General features: G+C 37.3%; 1 protein-coding gene across 2 annotated transcripts in view; it reads left to right on the forward strand.

Moving 5' to 3' along the window:
* Positions 1 to 21464, forward strand: part of GLCE (glucuronic acid epimerase) — a 118525-nt gene extending 97061 nt beyond the window's left edge. The window contains exons 2-4 of one of the 2 annotated variants that reach the window (XM_032343019.1): positions 6317 to 6912; positions 10047 to 10292; positions 17453 to 21464. In XM_032343019.1, coding sequence (XP_032198910.1) covers positions 6330 to 6912; positions 10047 to 10292; positions 17453 to 18477 — 1854 coding nt within the window. In that variant the 5' untranslated portion in view covers positions 6317 to 6329 and the 3' untranslated portion in view covers positions 18478 to 21464. The remainder of the gene's footprint in view (positions 1 to 6316; positions 6913 to 10046; positions 10293 to 17452) is intronic. The other variant, XM_032343020.1, reaches the window with a different exon arrangement.
* The last annotated feature ends 694 nt before the right edge of the window (positions 21465 to 22158 follow it).

The following is a 22158-nucleotide window of genomic DNA, read 5'->3' on the forward strand; positions in this document are numbered from 1 at the left end:
CGTGATCTCAGAGTCATGGGATCCAGCCCCAGCGTCACTTAGCAGGGAGTCTGCTTGCCCCTCTCCCTCTGTCCCTCACCCCAGTTTTGTCTCCTCTCAAATGAATAAATAAAATCCTTAAATAAAATTGCATACTTACAGTACTCATTCATTCAACAAATCTTTATTGAATGCCTACTATGAACCAGACACATTTCTAGGCACTGGGGATCCAGCAGTGACCAGGAGAAGCAAAATTCCAGTCCTCACGGAGCTTAGATTCTAGTGGATTGGAGACAGATAATAAGCTAAATATGTGTAATACCAAGTGTGGTAAATACTATGAAGAAGTATAAAGCTGAGTAAAGACCAGAGAGGATGTTGGGGTGAGACATACTGTTTTAGATAGGGTAGTCAGGGAAGTAAGGCCTCTGATAAATTAACACTTAAGCAGTGACCTGAAGAAGTAAGGGAGCAAGCCAAGTAGATATCTGGGGAAACAGTGCTAGGCAGAGGGCATGGCAAGTGCAGATACCTGATTTATTAGTTGTCAGTGTGTATTCATTCCACCTTGAAGCTTTTCTTAACACCTTAAAAAATTAAGGGAGAGTTCCTTCTCTGTGTGTCATAGTATATTGTATGTAACTTTTTTATAATTCTTTCTCATCATTATTGTTTTTATGTGCATATTTCCCAATAATCTGACCTTTAGGGACAGGAATAGGTGCTGAATAGATGCTGATTGAACAAGTCAGTCAGTTTGAGTAAATATTGCACAACTACTTTTCTGTTTACTTGGTACCAAAGCATTATAAGAAATACAAATTGTCAGATACATAAGTAAATAAGAGAAAATAATGATCAAGTAAGCCGTGGTCTGCGTTAATCAGCGGAAAGAAATTTCTTTCAATGAAATCTTTATGAATTTATTTAAATGTTCTTAACTGTAATATGATCTTCATAATTTAAAAACTCAGGGTGATATCCATGATTTAATGTTTTGAATGACTTGGTTACTTGAAATATTCAGTTAGAAAAGTGAATTTGAGAAGTAAAAGTATCTATGCCACAGGAGTTTTTTGAATTGCAAATCATTTTAGAAGAGAACAGTTTGCCTTCCCTCATTTTTAACCATTTCTGCTAAGAAATTATTCCACAGTTTCTTTATGATACTTACTGAATGTTATTTTCTGTTTTAGATCTCTAAAGATACTAAAATCAATTTTTATTGGATTATGTTTCTAATGAAGTAAATCTTTAGGGTCTACAGTACATGAGGTTTCAAGGTTTTTTAATTTCCTGATTTTTTAAACCCTTTTTTTTTTTTTTTAACTTGAAAGGTTAATCTGGTTTATAGATGTGGCAAAAGCTTTAAAGTAAGTAGGAAGCTTATCACCACTCAGCAGAAAACCCTGGTTTGGTCTGTTACAGGTCCTGTTGTTACTGTACTAACAAAATGTCAGTGCAGTCTACTTTCTGAAATTTTAAAGTTTCTGATTAGTTTTCTACAATTTGAGCAACATTATAATAAAATTATCATGTTTACCTTTAAATAAACCTACTTAGTAGTTAATAGTGCATGTCAATACTCAGAGTTTTCTTTTTTTCATCCTTGTTTCTCCTATATTTTGAAAACTAAATATTTGTAGACATTTTAAACTTAAAATTTACCTTCCCTCTAATATTTTAACAAAGGTGACTTTGACCTAATTTTCTTAAAATAGAAAATGATTTTTAAAACCCAGTAAATATGGGAAATGTGTGTGTTGTTTTACTAAAGTGAGATCATTCTAGTGTGTTTGTGCCTCTTTTTTTCAATTTCAAGTCCACAGTCACATTTCCCAGTGGAGGACCACGTCTCACATCTAGTTGTTCTATGCCCTAATAAGTCTCTTTGGGAAAAAAAATCTGACCTAGTCCCCTTCTTCTTTTCATACCACTGACTTATTGAGGGGACAGGACCAGCTCTCCTGCAGGATGTCTTGCCTTTTAGATGTGTCTGGTTGATGGGTACCTAGGTGACTCAGTTAAGTGGCCATCTCTTAGTTTTGGCTCAGGTCATGATCTCAAGGTCCTGGGATGGAGCTCCGCATCCAGCTCTGTGCTCAGCGGGAGTCTGCTTGAGGATTCTCTCTCCCTTTCCTTCTGTCCCTCCTCCAACTCACATGCACACTTGTTCACTCCTTCTCTTTCCCAAATAAATAAATAAATCTTGAAAAGAAAAAGATGTGTCTGGATGCATCTGCATTTAACTTGTTCCTCTATCTCTTGTATTTCCTATTAATTAAAAGTCAAATTGTAAGGCCTCAGGGATCCATATTAAACATTTTTCATTGGGATATATGATAGGTTATTTACTTTTTATTTTAACTCATTAAAAAACACAGTATCTGGATGAGTCACCATTAATGAGACTGAATTTGAGCACTGAATTAGGGTAATGAATCTGATCCCTTTGTAGAGTTTCAGCTTTTTAATCTTGCTACTAGAAAATAATGTATTTGGTGTTACTTTGCACAGTATGAATCTCTAGGTCCCTATCAAACATATACCTGAATATAATACTTGTCTAAATTAGTAAATTTCATGAGGAAATCACATAATGCTAATTTTCTAATATTTTTACCATTTTTCTTTTACATCATTAGCCACCCTTCTTCTGTAAAAGGAATTATTTATCATATGGAGCTATTGGTTTGTTCTCTTAAAAAGGCCAGATAGATAAATAAATAATTTCACTTAGTTACCAATTTTAAGCATCTCAGTCAGAAGATGATAAAAGGTTGGTTTTTGTTTTGTTTGATTTTTCTGGTTCTCTTTTTTTGAGTATCATTGTAGACTCATGGATTTTTATTGTTTTAATGTATTTCAGTCAACATCAGTCATAATTCTTACAACTTTGACTGAGGGGGAAAAGGATCTGTCAGGCTGATTCTTGTATCTTTTTGCTGTGATACCTATGTTTTTAATTATGGAAATACTCAAACAAAGTATAGAGAATAATGTAGTGAACCTTCAACATATCTTTGAGCTTCAGTAATTACCAGTGTTTCCAATCTCATTTTCTATATATCCTGCTGCTTTTTTGATCCCCTGGATTATGATCTCACTGATGTTTGAAAGTTTTCTTTATTTTCTGGCATAACAAGGCCCTAGACTTTAGAGAAATCATCCATTTCTCTAAGAAGCCATCATTTCTTTTGTAAGCTTTTCATTTTCATTTTTGAAATGAAAGCTTTTCATTTCATTTCTCTTTACTTTGCCATCATGTGTCTCATTATAATGGTAGTATAGTTCCATAAGCAGGTTTGTTCTCATTTGAGTCATGGAGGAAGGGCATCTCTCAAAATTGGACAGAAGTCTTTATATTTCTATTTCAATTGATCTAAATGTTAGATATAGCTAACAAATGATTCAAATGTTAACACATTTAAGTGTTTTTAAGGAATGCTTAAAGAAGGATTGCTTTTTTTTAAATAAATACCGTTTAGTGTTACTGGTTTGTCTGTACTGCAATGTAAGGAAATCCTTTATAAATGTATGACTTCTGAAGGATTCCTTGTACCACGCTTTGGTTTTTTAGCATTCAAAACATTTTCTCATAGTCATAATGCAGATGATGAAAGTGTTACTGGATTCTGGCTCTTAAATCTGTGTAAGATTTCCCAGATGGATCAAACCCTGTCTTTGCCTTTTCCCCTCCTGATGCCCTACTGAAATAAAATGTATAGAAACAAGAAACAAAGAAACCAGTAAAGTAAGGAGGAAGACTATGAAAGAGTGATAACTGAACAGATTTCTGGATTTCTGTTCAAGTACTAGAAGATAGAACTCTACCCTCTCATTTCCCTATACCATTCTCATCCCTGCACTTGGACTATTGATAACAGGCATGAACCCCAAGCAAAACATTAAGCAGAGTTCTTGGCAAAGAAGCTAGGCAAAGAGAAGCTAGGCAAAGCTAAGGCTTCTAGAGTACAAGTCATGTCTCCAGAACAAAAGAAAAACTCCATCATTTTGGCATTTAGAGGGCCTGCTGGCTCCCTACCCATGCACCCTAAAGGAATACTGCCAGTCAGCCTATACCTACCCCACACAGAGTCCTCAGGAGACAGTCTATCCAAAAATCAGACCATCTGCACAATGGTAGAGGAATCTGTGTTGGCTAATGGGTCACTCAGATGTAAATACAAATGAGCCACCAAGATCACCAGGGATGTGAGGAAAAATGATGGCATGAAAGAGAGACTAAGATAATCAGAAAAATCGCTACTGGAGAAAATAGAGCTAATCAGAGAGAACTTAACAAGAAGTGAACTCTAAGGGCTGCAGGAAGATACTATACTCATTAAACAAGAATAAGAGAACACAAGTTTTCAGATCAATAGGGCACAGCAAGTGCTGAAATAGTGAATCAAATATAATGTACTTCTTTCTGGGAAGCTGAATTCCAAGGACAAAGATCCAGAGGAAAACCATGTACAAAGTGACAAGTATCAGTCTGAAACCAAGTCATCAGTAATTCTCTTAATGCTTTAAGACAATAAAACATTACCTACAACTTTTTAAAAGAAAATAATGTATAACCGGGGATTCTGTATCTTGCCAAACTGTTAATCAAAGGTAAGAGCAAACTGAAGGTTTTTTTAGACATACAAGAACTCAAAGGTATCTTCTCTTGGAATTAAAAGAAATGAGTGAGGGATGCCTGGCTGGGTCAGTCTGTAGAGCCTGCAACTCTTGATCTTGGAGGTCATGAGTTCAACCCCACATTGGGCGTAAGCTTACGATAGAGAATTACACTTTTACCATCAGCTTTCTTTAAAAAAATAGAAAATTATTGTGTAATATTTCACTCAACATTTTCATTTGGGGGTTTGATTTTTTTTTTTTTTTTTAAATCTCACTGCTGACAAAACGGTTTATTGAGGGGAAAAAGAAGATGAAGAATTAGAGACAGTAAAGTAAGTAGTTGTGGATTTATACCAGAAAATAAATTATAGAGCTACTACAGCAAACAATAAGGAGATTGATTCTGTAATTCTCCATAGTTCCCAATGACCCCCAGCAACAGGCAATTGAGGACTATTTTTTAATTGCAGTCACAGCTGGCTGATACACCATATGGCCAGCAGGGGCAACAGCATCAGATTCTTCTCCCATAATGACTGGAGTGACATGGTCTGGCTTATATTTAAAAGCATCATTCTAATGGTTATCGTTGAGCATAGACTTGGGGGTAGAATAGTAGAGCAGGGGTAGAAATAATGAGACCAGTTTGGATATCACTGCAGTATTCCAAGTAAAAGATGACAGTGGCTCGGATGTGGTGGTCATTGTGGAGTTGGGGGAAAGAGGTCAGATTCTAGGTTTTATTTGAAGGTAGAGCCAATAGCATTTCCTGACTGATTGGATATGAGGTGATCAAAAAAGGAGTAGAGGCTTCTGGTCTGAACAGTAGGAAAAGAGAAACGGGATGGGGGGAAAGAGTTGTTTTAGATGTTACAGAAGTCCATTTGACCTGCAAGTAAAGATGTCAATTTCTTGTATTGGCACTTAGATACATGTGTTTGTAGTTCTGAAGAAAGGTCTGGCTTAGAGATGGAATTTTAGAAGTAGTCAGCATATAAAGTATATTTAAAGCCATGAGAGTGTGTGAGATCACAGGAGTGAATAGAGATTTAAAAAAAAAAAGTTTGAGGACCGAGGCTCTAAAGCACACTAACACTTAAGGTTCAGGGAGATGAGAAAGAATGATCAGAGATGACTGAGGAGGAGCAGCCAGTGGCGTATAAGGAGAACCACAAGAAGATGGTGCCCTAGAAGCCATGAGAAGAAAGTGTTTCTGGTAGGAAAGAGTCATTGACTACTCATGCTGCTGAAGAGATCAAGTAGGATGAGCACTAAAAATCTACTGTTGGATTTGGCAACATGGATGTCAGTGTTTACCTTAATATCATTATGTTTTTTCAAACAGCCAGCTTGTTGGGACAAAAATAATGCATTAAGTTGTTCAGACCCAACTACTTAATAAATGAAACTATTAGATATTTCTTTTGGCCCAGAGACTTTGAAACAATTACTAAGATACAAAGAGAGTCACAAACAGAAAGCCTATACCTGCTTTAAAGGGTCATGCTATGTATTTTAAGAGGGGAAAGCTCCTCTTACCTTTTTGTTGTCTCTGCTAAAAAGTTTGAGTTAGTAATTTTAAATCTGATCAGATTCTACAGTGAATAAAATTGCCTTATTGTGGTTCAATGTAAAAAAATAAAATCTTATCCTATGAAATGTCTGCAGTACATCTTTGCATGAATTTTTCTTCTTGCCTCCATAGGTATGGTCTGAATATGCGTTGCTTGGCAGCTCGGGTCAACTATAAGACTTTGATTATCATCTGTACACTCTTCACTTTGGTCACAGTACTTTTGTGGAATAAATGTTCCAGTGATAAAGCGACCCAGTTTCCACGGCACTTGAGTAGTGGCTTCAGAGTGGATGGATTAGAAAAAAGAGCAGCAGCATCTGAGAGTAACAACTATGTGAACCACATGGCCAAACAGTCTGAGGAAGCATTCCCTCAGGAACAGCAGAAAGCACCCCCCGTTGTTGGAAGCTTCAACAGCAATGGGGGAAGCAAGGTGTTAGGGCTCAAATACGAAGAAATTGACTGTCTCATAAATGATGAACATACAATTAAAGGAAGGCGAGAGGGAAATGAAGTCTTTCTTCCATTCACTTGGGTAGAGAAATATTTTGACGTATATGGAAAGGTGGTTCAGTATGATGGCTATGATCGGTTTGAATTCTCTCATAGCTATTCCAAAGTCTATGCACAGAGAGCCCCATATCACCCTGATGGTGTGTTCATGTCCTTTGAAGGCTACAATGTGGAAGTCCGGGACAGAGTCAAGTGCATAAGTGGGGTTGAAGGTTGGTATCTGTCTGCTCCACTGCATTTTTCCATCCTGATTGTGCTGAGGAATAAAAAGTTGTAAGTGTTAATTATCTAGCAAGTACATACATAGCTTACTATCAAGAGACCTGATAGTCTCTGACTATCACAAGGAGGAAGAGATGAAGTCTGAACCTGGGGCAGTTTTCTAGATGATGTGTTTTAAGGGCTGCAAGAAGATCATACCTGATCAAATAGGATTATTCCATTAACCTTCCATAACATCTGAAATTCTCACCAGTGAGTTAAAGGCACAGCATCTCCAAAAATTTTGCATTAAAATGCAGTTATTCTCCTGTGAGAGGAGATGGGAACAGGAGAGACCAATGGACCTACGTATGTACTGATGCAGTCTTGTTACCACAGTAGCCAGGTATCTTCTCCAGATGGAGGTTTAAAGTCTTCAGAACAAGATAACACATAGGCACCATCTTCTCTGATCTTACATACTACACTCCTATAATCTACTGCATATTGTTTCTCAGATCTTATGGGTATAATCAGTACATTTTAGAATTTGTATTTCAAACCTAAGATTGATCAGAAAGCCAAATTGAATTTCACTTTAAAATACATCATTTAACCAGAGGAAAGAGCTTAGTGTGTTTTGAAATTGCTTAGTTTAAATTTTATTTTCCTCATTCTATAAAATGTGATTTCAGTATCTTGATTTTTTAAGTTTTATGTAATATCTTTGCCAAATGTTCGTAAGAAGAAAGGGCCAAATTCACTTATATTCATACCACTTCAAGATAATTATTACCGTTTTTGCATATTCTCTGGAAGTCTTTGTATGTAGTCCTATGTCTTAACATAGTTGTAATGATACTTAAACAACATACTTGTAATAATATTTATATACTTCAAAGATATCTGTCACCAAACTTCTTCATATTAATTTTATATTTAGATGCTAAAGAAAAGGTAAAAAATACCCATAACCTTTGTTAAATAATATTTTGATATGCTTTTCCAATCTTTTTGTTGTTGTTATAGAGATACATTTTTTAAACAAGTTGGAATCATACTGTATAGTCAATTTTATATTCTCCTTTTTTCATCTAAAATATCTTGTTATTTCCCCTTGTTCTTCCCCTTGTTTAAGGACTAGTATTCACAGTAAAAATAAGCCGTGGTACATGTAATAGTTGCAGCCTTTCTCTTTAGTTGGCTACTTAGGTCATTTCCAGTTTTTTTGCTTTTATATGTAATGGTATAGATACTCATGTTCATTGTTTGCTATTTTAATTATAGTCTAGGAGTAGTTGCCTAGGAAATAAACTGCCATGTCAATTAATATAAATTGAACTATTTTGCTAAACTGCTTTCCCAAAATGTTGAACCTACATGTACCTCCAGGAGCAGAGTATAAGGGTGCTTTTGTCACCCCACTCTTGTTGTCATGGAACATTGTTTTTTAATCTGTTGTTTACTAAGGGATCTCATCATTCACTATCAGTAACCATCAGTGAGGCCACATACCCTTTTCATATGCTTCTAATCATCATAAAATCTTGATCTTATTTCCCCCTTTTCTAATGTGATTAGTGGGTTCTATAGTCATGTGAACTTTTATATATATAGTAATATAATGATACTTTGTCACATTTGTTAAAGCTATTTTCTTCAATTTGATTGTCTTCCATTTTACTTATGATTTGTTAGTTTTAGAAGTTTTTAGTTCTATTTGGTGAACTTACAGACTTTTTAAATTTTTTTTTTTTTTTTTTACTTCTACTTTTATGCTGAGAAAGTCATTGCTATACCATGATCGGCTTTTCATCTGTATTTTCTCTAATAGTTTTATTAGGGTTGTGTTTTTTTACATTCAACTCTTTAGGCCAGCCAAATTGATTTATATCTTGGTATATGGTTTAAGGTCAGGGTATAATTTCAGATTTTTCTTTTCACATGTATTGAGTGATCTTTTTTCCCCAGTGATTCATGGTACAGTATTTATTGTTATGTAAAGCATTTTGAATAGCAGAGTAGGTTTCTGGCCTACTATTCTTGTTCATTGATCAGTCTAGCAATTGTTATGCTGGTTGCCCATTGTTAAAATTTTCATCCATCTTTAATGAGATATTGTATAAACCTTCCTTTCATTAAATGAAAACAATGCTATTTGAATCTTGGGGGGGAAAAGTCTCCTCTTGGAAAAAAAATACAAGTCAGGAGCTTATCTAGCCTAGGTTTCTTAGCCCTTATGGTTCCTAAATCCTTAAATTGTTTTGAAACTACATCACACATATGGTTTTGTAGGTTCTTAGCTTCTGCTGTGCCCATCTGATGCTTCTTAATTTATTTTAGAACTACAGAGAGGAGCTTATCTCTCAACACATAGACCATGATGCAACAATACAATATTCTGTGCAATGTCATATTATTGTATTTCCCATGTAGAAAATTACTAAAACACTAATACCAAACATTTAAAAGTTTTGCTTAGGACCTTAGAAGAGATAATCCATTAATGAGTTATGTCAAAAATCTGTGGTTCATTGTGCAATTTTAATTCATAAAAAAAAATGCCTGGTTCTCAAAAAATTATATTTTGACATGAAGGAGATGAAAAAGAATTGCAAGCTATGTTTATAGTTTAAGTTGCCTAGTTGTAACTGGCTCTGTAAACAGATACTTTAGCTGTCAGATGGTATAGGCATTAGACCACATCTTGACTTTGGAGAGAGAGATGGGTATGTAATTATCTTGAATATTAATACAGACATTTAAAAAATTTCATATTTAGGATGACCCTGTGGTAACATTACCTACATGTATTTGAATTGTACAAAATTTGTATGAAACAGGACAACTGTAGCTATGAGCAAAAGTTACACATGTAAAAAGTCAATCCTTAAAAGATAATCTGCAACATTGCATTGCTATCAACAAATACTGAATGAGAGTGAATAAACCTTCATTTTGTTTTTCATATCTGATTAATTAAGTTCTAGTTTTTAATAATTATGAAAACAGTATAAAATAGAAGCTTTAAAGTTGTAGATAAGCCTATAACATGCCCCAGAGGTCAAACAGTAAAGAATGGTTCTCAGAATATGCTTGTAAGTGTCCAGACATGGTTATTTATTTTGTTTCTCTATTTTTTTAGGTGTACCTTTATCTACACAGTGGGGACCTCAAGGCTATTTCTACCCAATCCAGATTGCACAGTATGGGTTAAGTCATTACAGCAAAAATCTAACTGAGAAACCCCCTCACATAGAAGTATATGAAACAGCAGAAGACAGGGACAAAAACAGCAAGCCTAATGACTGGACTGTGCCAAAGGGGTGCTTTATGGCTAGTGTGGCTGATAAGTCTAGATTCACCAATGTTAAACAATTCATTGCTCCAGGTAAGTGATACATTATTATGTGTGCCTGCTAATTTTGTGATGATTTATGGCACCTAATACTCCCTTAAAATTGTCTTTATGGTTTTAGGAAGCACATTAGCAGACCCTTTATATCTATATAAAGAAACAAATGGTGTCACCCAAGTGAAATCTCTAGAAAGGGACACCTGGGTGGCTCAGTCGTTAAGTGCCTGCCTTCGGCTCAGATCTGAGTGTCCTGGGATCAAGCCCCATATTGGGCTCCGTGCCCAGCAGGGAGCCTACTTCTCCCTCTTCAGCTCCCCAGTGCTTGTGTTCTCTCTCTCACTATCTCTGTCATAAATAAAATTTTTAAAAAAATAAAATAAAAAAGAAATCCCTAGAAAAAGAACAGCTAAAAATTCAAGGTTATAAAAAAAAAAATTTACTATGTATCTTTTTCCAGGGAGCTGTGTCCCACAGGAATGATGCTCCTTAGTTCATTTTAGCATTTCAGTACAATATTTAATTTTACTTTTAAACTATTTTGCATAAAGGTAGAAATTTTTCTTTACAGAACAGTCCTTTTCCTTTACCTGTTTTTTTTTTTTTTTTACCAGCAGCTTTTTATTTTTTCGAGATATTATAGCATTAACAACCAGGCCTGCTTCTCATATTGAGTTTTGTTAATGTAGTAGATTGTCTCAAACCTCATATAAAACCATTTCATTAATAAAATCATTTATAAAATCAAATTAACTTTATGTAACATTTCCCCTTTTAGTAAGACGGTATCATTAATTGGGATGTAATGTATTTTTCTCTGCTAATCAATTTCCATGAGAATTAATGAGTCCATTACTTAAAAAGACAATGAAATAATTGTAGTTAGCACCTCAGGCTTAATTCTCTATGGGGAAATGTTGTTAAGAACAGAACTCCTCCTCCCCACCACCCTCCCCTCCAATAACCTTGCAGTCGGTAAATACAATGAGAGAAAAGGTTATAAGACCTCTTCTGTATTCTCCCCTTGTCCTTTATTGATGACTGTGTAATTCACAGACCTTGAAAGCCACAATACAAATCTACTCATTCTAGATGGCCTTAAGTAATGGATTTATGAGTGCTTAATGCAGTGCAAATAATGGGTGACCTTTAGTTTTTATTCCGTGGCTAGAACTTCTTTTCTCCTGTGGTATTCTGTGATATTCCAGTACATAGAGCATCTCTGCTTGACTGGTGAGAAAGTACGTGGAGATGTTTAAGAATATGTAGAACAGGGGGCACCTGGGTGGCTCAGTGGGTTAAAGCCTCTGCCTTCGGCTCAGGTCATGATCCCAGGGTCCTGGGATCGAGCCCCACATCAGGCTCTCTGCTCAGCGGGGAGCCTGCTTCCTCCTCTCTGTCTGCCTCTCTGCCTACTTGTGATCTGTGTCTGTCAAATAAATAAATAAAATATTAAAAAAAATATGTAGAACAGGATTAGACTTTGCAAAAGGACATTTGTTTGTTCCCAAGGAGCTTGTTTTTGCACTAATTAATAATGTCTAGATTAGGGTGGAAAACAGCAGTCCTCATCTTGATCTCCTCAAATGCTGGGAAGTTTTCTAGAACAGTTCTTTGAACTCTATCCTATTTAAAGCAATAGATTACACTGTGCACTTCTGGATGCCCTGGGGGATACAAATGATAAGTCTCATACTACATGAGGGACCCTCATTTTACCTCTTCATTCTGCAGCCCATGGCTGGAGATAAAACTACTTCTTAAAGTGGTTTTAAGTATATGGAAGAGGAAACTCTGTGACAGTCGCTCTGCTAGTGGAACACAATCTCCTCACAGTTGGAATTCCCTGTTGGTGGGAGTGTGCTAAGTGGGAATGGGGTGCCAGTTTTGATATCTTGGGCATGCCTGGAGGTGTATTTGATCCAATGTTTGAGGGCAAGTGAGCTGAAATTACATGGGAGTTGCTCAGAGCAGGAGAAGGGAATCAAAAAGGTGAGACTTGTATTGAAGCACAAGTATGGGAGATGAAGCTTTTCAGAGGCTATAGACTTCATGGGAAATAAATTCAAAGAATCACTGTTGAGAAGAAATTGGAACTGTATATAAAAGCATAGGCCTCCATGAGGTGAGTCTCTGGAGGACCAGGGGCCAAATGCTGTTAGCCTTTTTTTTTTCTTTTTGGGCTTTGAATTATTTTCCCTGAAAGGAAATAAAGTTGTCTAGAAGAAAGAACCAGAACATGGGTCTACATCATATTTTTATTCTTTTGTTTGTTGAATAATGTTTTGTTCCTCTGCCTAATTTTAAAATTGAATGAACTGAAACTTTATACCTATCGTACTCTATTAAATTAGTTCTCCCTTTAGGGACCTCATTTCCGTGACCTCACTCCCTCCCCTGAATCTGTGTAGCCATTCTTTCTCAGACTTCTTGTGATCTTCTCTTCTTTTGCCTGGTCCTTATCTCTTGGTATTCCTCAAGGTCCTAAGTAGGGAGGACTTCTCACTCCTGTTGATTAAAACAAATGAATGATAATGGTTTGTGTTACAGGTGAAAACATTGATTTAAAGACTGTCCTTAAATGTTTATCATCCTTTGTTGCCTAAAGGGAAATATATACTACCACATATGCCAAGAATAAACACTAATAGTGACTCCCAGGTTTAACTGCTCAGAGAGAAGAGGAGTCGTGGATTTCAAAAAATGGAAAACCCAAAACTTTCTGCTAATAGATTTAAAGCAGGGGTCTCCAGATACCATAATACCTTCAGTAGAGCTCAGACTTTGCCTGCTACATTTCCAGGGTGGTTGCTGCAACCACACTCACATCCCAATTGCTACCATTTGGATCCCTCTGGGCGATGCTGACTACTTTAACTACTCTGTATATCTAGAAAATGGAAATTGAAAGACTTACAGGATTATTATGAAGACTGCGATTGTCTGTTGGTTGATTCATGTCGGGGATTGGGGCTTAGTCTCTTTTCCTGTGTGGTTCAGTAACCCCCTCTGGTGGTGGTGGGGTTTTAGGAAAATAGTCATTTTTTTTGAAAGGTTACATCCCGTGACATAATTTGTTACTGAGTTCTTTGAACTAATCTGTTATAGTAAAACATAAGATAATTGAGACCATACCATTTCGTTAGATTTGTATTCATAAAGTGAATTAGAATGGATTCTGGGAGGAAAATAGGTAATTGTTTAGCTTCCTCCCATTTGGACTTATAAAGTTGGATCACTGTTATCCAGTTTTGCGAGAATGGATGTCATGGTTAGTACTACTGCCTTATCAATGAGACATTGCCCTAGCAATGAAAAAATAAGGAGCACTCAAGATAGCCTTCTCTACGGAATATAATTGAAACTTTAGTGATTCATCAGGCCATTCAGAATCCTGGAGTGTGTTAGGAATGTTGTATTGAGTGTCAGATTCCACTTTACAATAGATGTAGGAAAATGCTAGTTAAGAGAGAGATTGCATGTTGACATTTTTCCAGATAAAATGGATTTTTATTATGTAATCTTATGTATGTATGTATGTTTAATATACATATGTATTATGTATGTATGACTTTTATCATGTATGCTATGTATTACGTACATGCTATGTATGTATCAGTATGCTTCTGATACCACTTTTTAAAGTCACTCAAGGGGCGCCTGGGTGGCTCAGTCATTAAGTGTCTGCCTTTGGCTCAGGTCATGATCCCAGGGTCCTGGGATGGAGCCCCACATCAGGCTCCCTGCTCAGTGGGAAGCCTGCTTCTCCCTCTTCACTCCCTCTGCTTATGTTCCTTCTCTTGCCATCTCTGTCAAATAAAGTCTTTAAAAAATAAAAATGTCATTTGACATGTAAGTCTATCAAGATGTTCTCATTCCTTATACAGCTTCCATGATTATCTGTCCCATCAGATGAAATCATTAAGGGCACTGGATCAATTATATCCCACAATGGTAGAGTCCAGTGTTGAGGGAGTTGAACAACCAGCTCAACGTGCTAAGACTCTCCAAGTTAATTACATTGTATACACTATCATCAGTCTACTTACGCTCCTGGTGACACACTAAGGATCTCCTTGAGGACTTCTCAAAGTGGATCTGATTCTTTGGCTTTGTTTAAGAGAAATAACTCTTCCACCAATTATGCTCATGAGAATGCTGTATCCAGTATCATTTCTTTTTCATAGTCTTTGAACTTAGGTCCAGGAATCCTGGTTTCTGGTCCCTACTCTACCACTAATTAACATTTGGTTTTGGGCAAACCTTTTAACCTTGCAAAGCTTCCATATCTTCATCTCTAAAATGGAAGTAGTAATTCCTGTTCTGCCAGCATCAGATTATTGTAAGGAGCATATGAATGTGTTTGGAAAATGTAGTTTCCTAGAGATGAAGGAATTCATATTTACCTTTAAGGTTATATATAAAATATGCACTACCTATTATTTGTTGTTGTTGTTGTTGTTCTTGTTGTGGCTGCTATTACATTGCAATATGCTCTGTTTCTTCTCTTGGTAGATCTAGACCAGCAATATTCAGAAAGTCAACTTTCTGGGAATCCACCCTCATTGTACTATAGATATGCAAGAGAAACTTCCTATTTGATAATTTGCCAGACAAAACAGCTATTACTATTTTATCAGCCTCTAAAGGCCAATGGCTTCAGACTAATAATAATAATCACTATCAATTTTCACTTTGTTCTAAGCCCCTATCTTTTTTTTAATCCTCCCAATTACCTTGCAAAGTAATATTATCTCCATTGAACATGTGAAGAAACCGAAGTTCAAAGAGCTATTTCATCTTGAATATCTCAAAGCTAGGAAGTAGAAGAGAAATAATTCAAACAGGGTTGTAGGGTTTGGGCTTTTTTTTTTTTTACTCAGAAGCCTTTGCTTCTCCCTCATCCTCTCCTAGTATCCCTCACTTTTGTTGATTACCTGAGCCCATTACTTAATTTTCAGAAATTTTATTCATGATTCCAGCAATTATCTGAAAACAAACCTATCATTTTCAGCATCAGCTAGTAATTAAGAGTGTATATTGTATATTGTATATTGTAGAGGGGTGCCTGGCTGATTCAGCCAGGAGAGTATGCAACTCTTGATCTTGGGGTCAGAAGTTTGAGCCCCATATTAGGTATAGAGATTACCAAAAAATAAATAAATACATAAACTTAAAAAAAAAAAAAAGTAAAGAAGACTGTGTATTGTGGAGCCAGACTAGGCAACCTAGGTTCAACATTTTGTATCTTGGGCAAGTTTCTTAACTTCCCTTTGTCTCAGTTTGTCATCCATTAAGTACAAGTAATAATAGCACTACTCTTGTAACTGTTACGAGGGTTAAATGAGTTAATTTGAGGATTAGATGAGTTAATATGAGTTAATATAATAAAATCAGAACATAATAAATACTAACTAAATGTTAATGTAAATGTTAATGTTAATGTTAACAAAATGTTTAATTCATTGTAAGCCATTCTAGCTTCTCACAATATGTGCTGAGCCAATTTTGATTATTTTTTCTTTTTATAAAATGGATATAATAAAGCAGTCATTGATTATTGATCAGCCAACATTTGATCTAGCATTTTGATCAACAATACCTTATCCATTTCCTCTTAACCCTCTAATATAAATTAGATGGGCCTGATACTCAAAAGCCGTCATGGACTCATCAGTTCTATCATTTGTTTATGGTTACTTTAGTAAAATAATTGATAATGATGATCGGACACAAAATACTGAAGTGTTAATTTTATATGGTTAGTGGTTATCAAAGATGAACTGCAGTTAACTTTTTTTTTTTAAGATTTTCTTTATTTATTTGACAGATCACAAGTAGGCAGAGAGGCAGGCAGAGAGAGAGAGGGGGAAGCATGCTCCCTACTGCTCAGAGAGCCCAATGCGGGGCTCGATCCCAGGACCCTGAGATCATGACATGAGCCGAAGGCAGAGGCTTAACCCACTGAGCCACCCAGGCGCCTCTGCAGTTAACTTTTTTTTTTTTTTTAATAAACATATAATATATTTTTATCCCCAGGGGTACAGGTCTGTGAATTGCCAGGTTTACACACTTCACAGCACTCACCATAGCACATACCCTCCCCAATGTCCATAACCCCACCCCCCTTCTCCCAATCCCCCCTCCCCCCAGCAACCCTCAGTTTGTTTTGTGAGATTAAGAGTCACTTATGGTTTGTCTCCCTCCCGATCCCATCTTGTTTCATTTATTCTTCTCCTACCCCCTTAACCCCCCATGTTGCATCACCACTTCCTCATATCAGGGAGATCATATGATAGTTATCTTTCTCTGACTGACTTATTTCGCTAAGCATGATACCCTCTAGTTCCATCCACGTCATCGCAAATGGTAAGATTTCATTTCTTTTGATGGCTGCATAGTATTCCATTGTGTATATATACACCACATCTTTATCCATTCATCTGTTGATGGACATCTAGGTTCTTTCCATAGTTTGGCTATTGTGGACATTGCTGCTATAAACATTTGGGTGCACGTGCCCCTTCAGATCACTATGTTTGTATCTTTAGGGTAAATACCCAGTAGTGCAATTGCTGGGTCATAGGGTAGTTCTATTTTCAACATTTTGAGGAACCTCCATGCTGTTTTCCAGAGTGGTTGCACCAGCTTGCATTCCCAGCAACAGTGTAGGAGGGTTCCCCTTTCTCCGCATCCTCACCAGCATCTGTCATTTCCTGACTTGTTAATTTTAGCCATTCTGACTGGTGTGAGGTGATATCTCATTGTGGTTTTGATTTGTATTTCCCTGATGCTGAGTGATATGGAGCACTTTTTCACGTGTCTGTTGGTCATCTGGATGTCTTCTTTGCAGATATCTGTTCATGTCTTCTGCCCATTTCTTGATTGGATTATTTGTTCTTTGGGTGTTGAGTTTGCTAAGTTCTTTATAGATTTTGGACACTAACCCTTATCTGATATGTCACATTTGCAAATATCATCTCCCATTCTGTCAGTTGTCTTTTGGTTTTGTTAACTGTTTCCTTTGCTGTGCAAAAAAAAGCTTTTCATCTTGATAAAATCCCAATAGTTCATTTTTGTCCTTGCTTCCCTTGTCTTTGGTGATGTTCCTAGGAAGATGTTGCTTCTGCAGTTAACTTTTAATACAAAGAACTTTTCTTCTAACTCGTCTTTGTTGGTGTATTTTCCCCCTACAGAAACCAGCGAAGGTATATCCTTGCAACTGGGGAACACGAAAGATTTTATTATTTCATTTGACCTCAAGTTCTTGACGAACGGAAGTATATCTGTGGTTCTAGAGACGACAGAAAAGAATCAGCTCTTCACTGTACATTATGTCTCAAATACCCAACTAATTGCTTTTAAAGAAAGAGACATATACTATGGCATTGGGCCCAGAACTTCATGGAGCACAGTTACAAGGGACCTGGTCACTGACCTCAGGAAAGGAGTGGGTCTTTCCAACACAAAAGCTGTCAAGCCAACCAAAATAATGCCCAAAAAGGTGGTTAAGTTGATTGCAAAAGGGAAGGGATTCCTCGACAACATTACCATCTCCACCACAGCCCACATGGCCGCATTCTTCGCTGCCAGTGATTGGCTGGTAAGGAACCAGGATGAGAAAGGTGGCTGGCCAATTATGGTGACCCGTAAGTTAGGAGAGGGGTTCAAGTCTTTAGAGCCAGGGTGGTACTCTGCCATGGCCCAAGGGCAAGCCATTTCTACGTTAGTCAGGGCCTATCTGTTGACAAAAGACCATTCATTCCTCAGTTCAGCTTTAAGGGCAACAGCCCCTTACAAGTTTCTGTCAGAGCAGCATGGAGTTAAGGCTGTGTTTATGAATAAACACGACTGGTATGAAGAGTATCCAACCACACCTAGCTCTTTTGTTTTAAATGGCTTTATGTATTCCTTAATTGGGCTGTATGACTTAAAAGAAACTGCAGGGGAAAAGCTCGGGAAAGAAGCGAGGTCCTTGTACGAGCGAGGCATGGAATCTCTTAAAGCCATGCTCCCCTTGTATGACACTGGCTCAGGGACCATCTATGACCTCCGCCACTTCATGCTTGGCATTGCCCCCAACCTGGCCCGCTGGGACTACCACACCACCCACATCAATCAGCTGCAGCTACTCAGCACCATCGATGAGTCCCCAATCTTCAAAGAATTTGTCAAAAGGTGGAAAAGCTACCTTAAAGGCAGCAGGGCAAAGCACAACTAGAGCTCAGAACCAAAATCATCCTTCAGCCTTTGCCGCACACAAAAACCATGGGCTCTATCTCAGCAGAGCTTAGGCACATTTTAAAAGATTGTATACTAGGTTTTTGTGGATTACATCAAAGTGATAACTGAAACCAGTCTTCTGAGATAATTGCATTGGGTTGGGTGTTTCAAAACATAGGTGGCACTTGGAGCAGAAAAGTGTTTAGTCGATGGTTGAACAGAGATGTTTAACTTTGCCTTGCCTATCACCTTCTACAGTTCCACAGACAGTCCAGTCCCTCTGGGTCTGGGGAAGACACTGGTAAGTAGTTGTTACTGGCCAACTGTCCGGCACTTACCTGAAAACTTAGTATGGGTCTCTTTTAAAATGTGATGATGTATGTTTATGTTGGAAACAAACTTTTAAAAAATACTGTGCTGTAATACAGTAAATGTGTACTCGCAGCCTGAATAGTGGACTGTGTGCAACTTTTTAAAATGATGTTTCTTTTCTACAGATTAATTTCTTGGAGAATTTCGTGTTGCGTTTCTTGAATTTGTTATATATGGAGAATATTTTGAATGTATGGTTTTCTTGAAATGTGTAAATTAAAAACACAAGCAGTGTTCAGGCTTCACAGTTATATAATGTAAGCACAACTAAAACAGAACTTGTTGACTGCACAAGAAATCACAAAGATGTTATGTTTTATGAAACTTGATCTACAATCAGTAAAGATTTGATAATCAGTTTATCCCTCTCCATCCCCACTGTGATGGTTTCTTTTTGTCACTGTCTAGAATTCTATATTTCATTTCAGACTATACTTGAGAGTTTTGTCTATTTGGGGGGAACATTTTTGGGGACATTGTGGAAATTTTATTGGAGAAAGGAGCTAATCCTTTCCCACTGCCCTTTCAGGATTTTCCCCCCCTCTTTGAAGAAAAATACTGTGTCAGATATTACATACAGGAATCATAGCAGGGGTTTTTTTTCCTACTTTTAGATCATTCTTGGACATCAACTTTCCAGACCATTGACTCTGCACATGAATGTTTTCCTTTGCAATTTTAACTTTAAATTCTTTCAGCTCTTGGGTAGAAGTGATTGATGCTACCGCATTTGCTGTATATGTGTAATCAGATCTTTATTTGGGTTTTCTGTCCCACTATACCTTACCTCACGTAAATAGGTTTCACAGCCCTCATACCCTGGGCAGTGTCTGCTATAGGGCTTTTCAGGCATTATCAAAATCAAGCGAGGTTGATTGTGTTGTTTTTGTCTGAATGTATGACAGTACACTAAGTCAATACTGTAACTTAATACAGATTGAAATTTGAGACCCCACATTTTCAGGAGACTGAGTCTGACAAACACATCAGTTTGTCTGTGACCTGTATTAAATGCATGTCAACCGCCACGTGGGCACTTGCCTACATACTGCATCTTAAATTGAACTCAGCCTACCAACACTACTTATAAACCAGAAAATATATACATATCTATGAAAAGAATAAACATGAAAAATATATATATTAGTGGCAAAGGGAGCAGGAACAAAGAAGACAATACAGATGTACACTGAAGACAGTAGTAAAGTGGCCACGGAAGAGGAAGCTTAAACTCCCAAGTTACATGACCACAATTCTCTTCTGCCCACAACACAACAGTTGGTGGGTTATTAAGTTTCTCCCTGGCTTTTGACCTTTGTCATTCTTAGATATGATTAGATGTCTCCACAAGAATATCTGGACTCCTTTATTTCAGTGCCCCAACATAAAATTTCTCTGAGCAGGAAACCCTTTGCCCTTCATTTTACTTGTTATTACTGAGAGCAGTCCAGACTTCTGCCTTGTGTTTGGATACTGGTCCTTCAGACTAAAGGAATCCATGAAAACAGCATGGTTCTCCTTCCGTGACAAATATCCAGTGCCTTAACAATGTGGCTGTCCTTTTCCACTGAAAAAGGAAAGACATTTTGATCTAGAAATGGCATTGCTGTTTCACTGATGTTGGTTTCACACTGCCTTCCACGTTGCAACAGCAACTTGATTTTTCTTATGATCCCAGAATTTTCTAAGAGAATGAGTTGAACCTGAGGCAGCCCTGCCAGTGTACACCAGTGGTTCTCAAGCTTTCAGGTGCCTCCTAATCACCTGGAAGCTTACTGAGCTACAGATGCCAGATAGTCACTAAGTCTGCCTGTGAAGCATGATAGTCCTGCGTTTTTAACAAGCATTCAGATAATTCTGATGCAGGTGATCTGTGGGGCAGACATGGAGGAACACTGCCCAAGACCATCAATTGCATTTTTGTTCCAAAACACCTGCAGCATTCTTCATAGGTTTTTAAATCATGTAAAATGTTTACTTATTCTGAGCTTAGAGAGCATGGGGAAGGTATTTTAAAGATTTATTTTATTTCTTTAAATATTTCTTTGTTTTCAGATAATGGGTATTTGTTTTTTATACTTATCTTGAGTTAGCTTTGATACTATATTAAATCTGTTGCCACTTCAGTTGTAAAACCAGCCAAAAGTTTCCAGATAAAGGTCAAGTTTGACCATTTGGGATTGTTGTACATAAAGGCTTCATCCAAAAACCATCCAGTGTACGTGAGCAAATACAGAAATGGCACAAGCACAGCTCTCCAGATGTGGCAGTCCTTTTCTTCGCCAGCGTGCAGACTCTCGCTGAAAGCTGCTCTTTTCCTTCTTGTTGCAATTGTTGTTCTTATTTCTCCTCCATTGTACATGTGGGTTAGAGACCATGTGTCAAATATGCAATAAAGTGTTTACTGGATGCCCTTCTGAAGGGTGGTCCTTTGTAAAGCTGTACAGACTTTGCGGTTTAAGCACAATGTGCACATGTTAGTTTTCTATACAGCAAAACTTGATTTTTTGCAGATGGAAAGGTATTTTGTTTCTATACAAAGTAAATGGATTGTTTGTGCTTCATGTAAAGCTGCTTTATAAAATTGTAAAATAAAGTTTTTATCTTAAAAGAAATATACTTGGATATTTGTTCCTTCTCTGATCTCAGATTCTTTTATGTGCCCAGCCGTAGATTTCTGACCATTTTCGGTTCAACCAGTGACAACTAGTCAGGCAACAGATGCTCATGAGAGGTGTATGAGGCTGTGTAAGACCAGGTGGGAAAGAGCCTGCCACGTGGTCCTCAGCCCTGGGAGGGAGGTGTAAGGTACATGGGGACACAATGTCCACAGAACAGTTTCAGGAAGATAAAATGCCAAATCAGGTGGTCAGTCAAGGAAGGTGTTGTGGAGGAGACAGGGCCTTATTGGGGCCTTCAGGCCTGCGTACTGGGTAGAAGAAGAGGAGGGGGTAAAGGGAGCAGAAACAGGCATGGCAGCTGTGAGGGTGCGCTTTCCCAGGCTCATTCAGGCTGGTCACCATTTTTGTCTGATTTCGATTTACTTGAAAGTTTGTCCTTCCTGTATTTTCTATACTTGCCTCTTCTCCAGAACAGTAAGCATTTTGTAATCTTTTTCCCTCTCTTCTTAGAGAGTGATGATATAGGTTCCGCAAATACATATAAAACCAGAGAGAGATCAGTCTGGGTTTATGTAATGTTTCCTTGCACATTATTTTTGGGGTTATAAACATTCTGTGCCATTTGTATAATGGAATTCCAGTGGATCTCCAGTCAACTTATAGCTGATGGGTGCACATACAGTGTC

This window comes from Mustela erminea, chromosome 5 (assembly GCF_009829155.1).
Source record: "Mustela erminea isolate mMusErm1 chromosome 5, mMusErm1.Pri, whole genome shotgun sequence".
Classification (NCBI taxonomy): domain Eukaryota; kingdom Metazoa; phylum Chordata; class Mammalia; order Carnivora; family Mustelidae; genus Mustela; species Mustela erminea.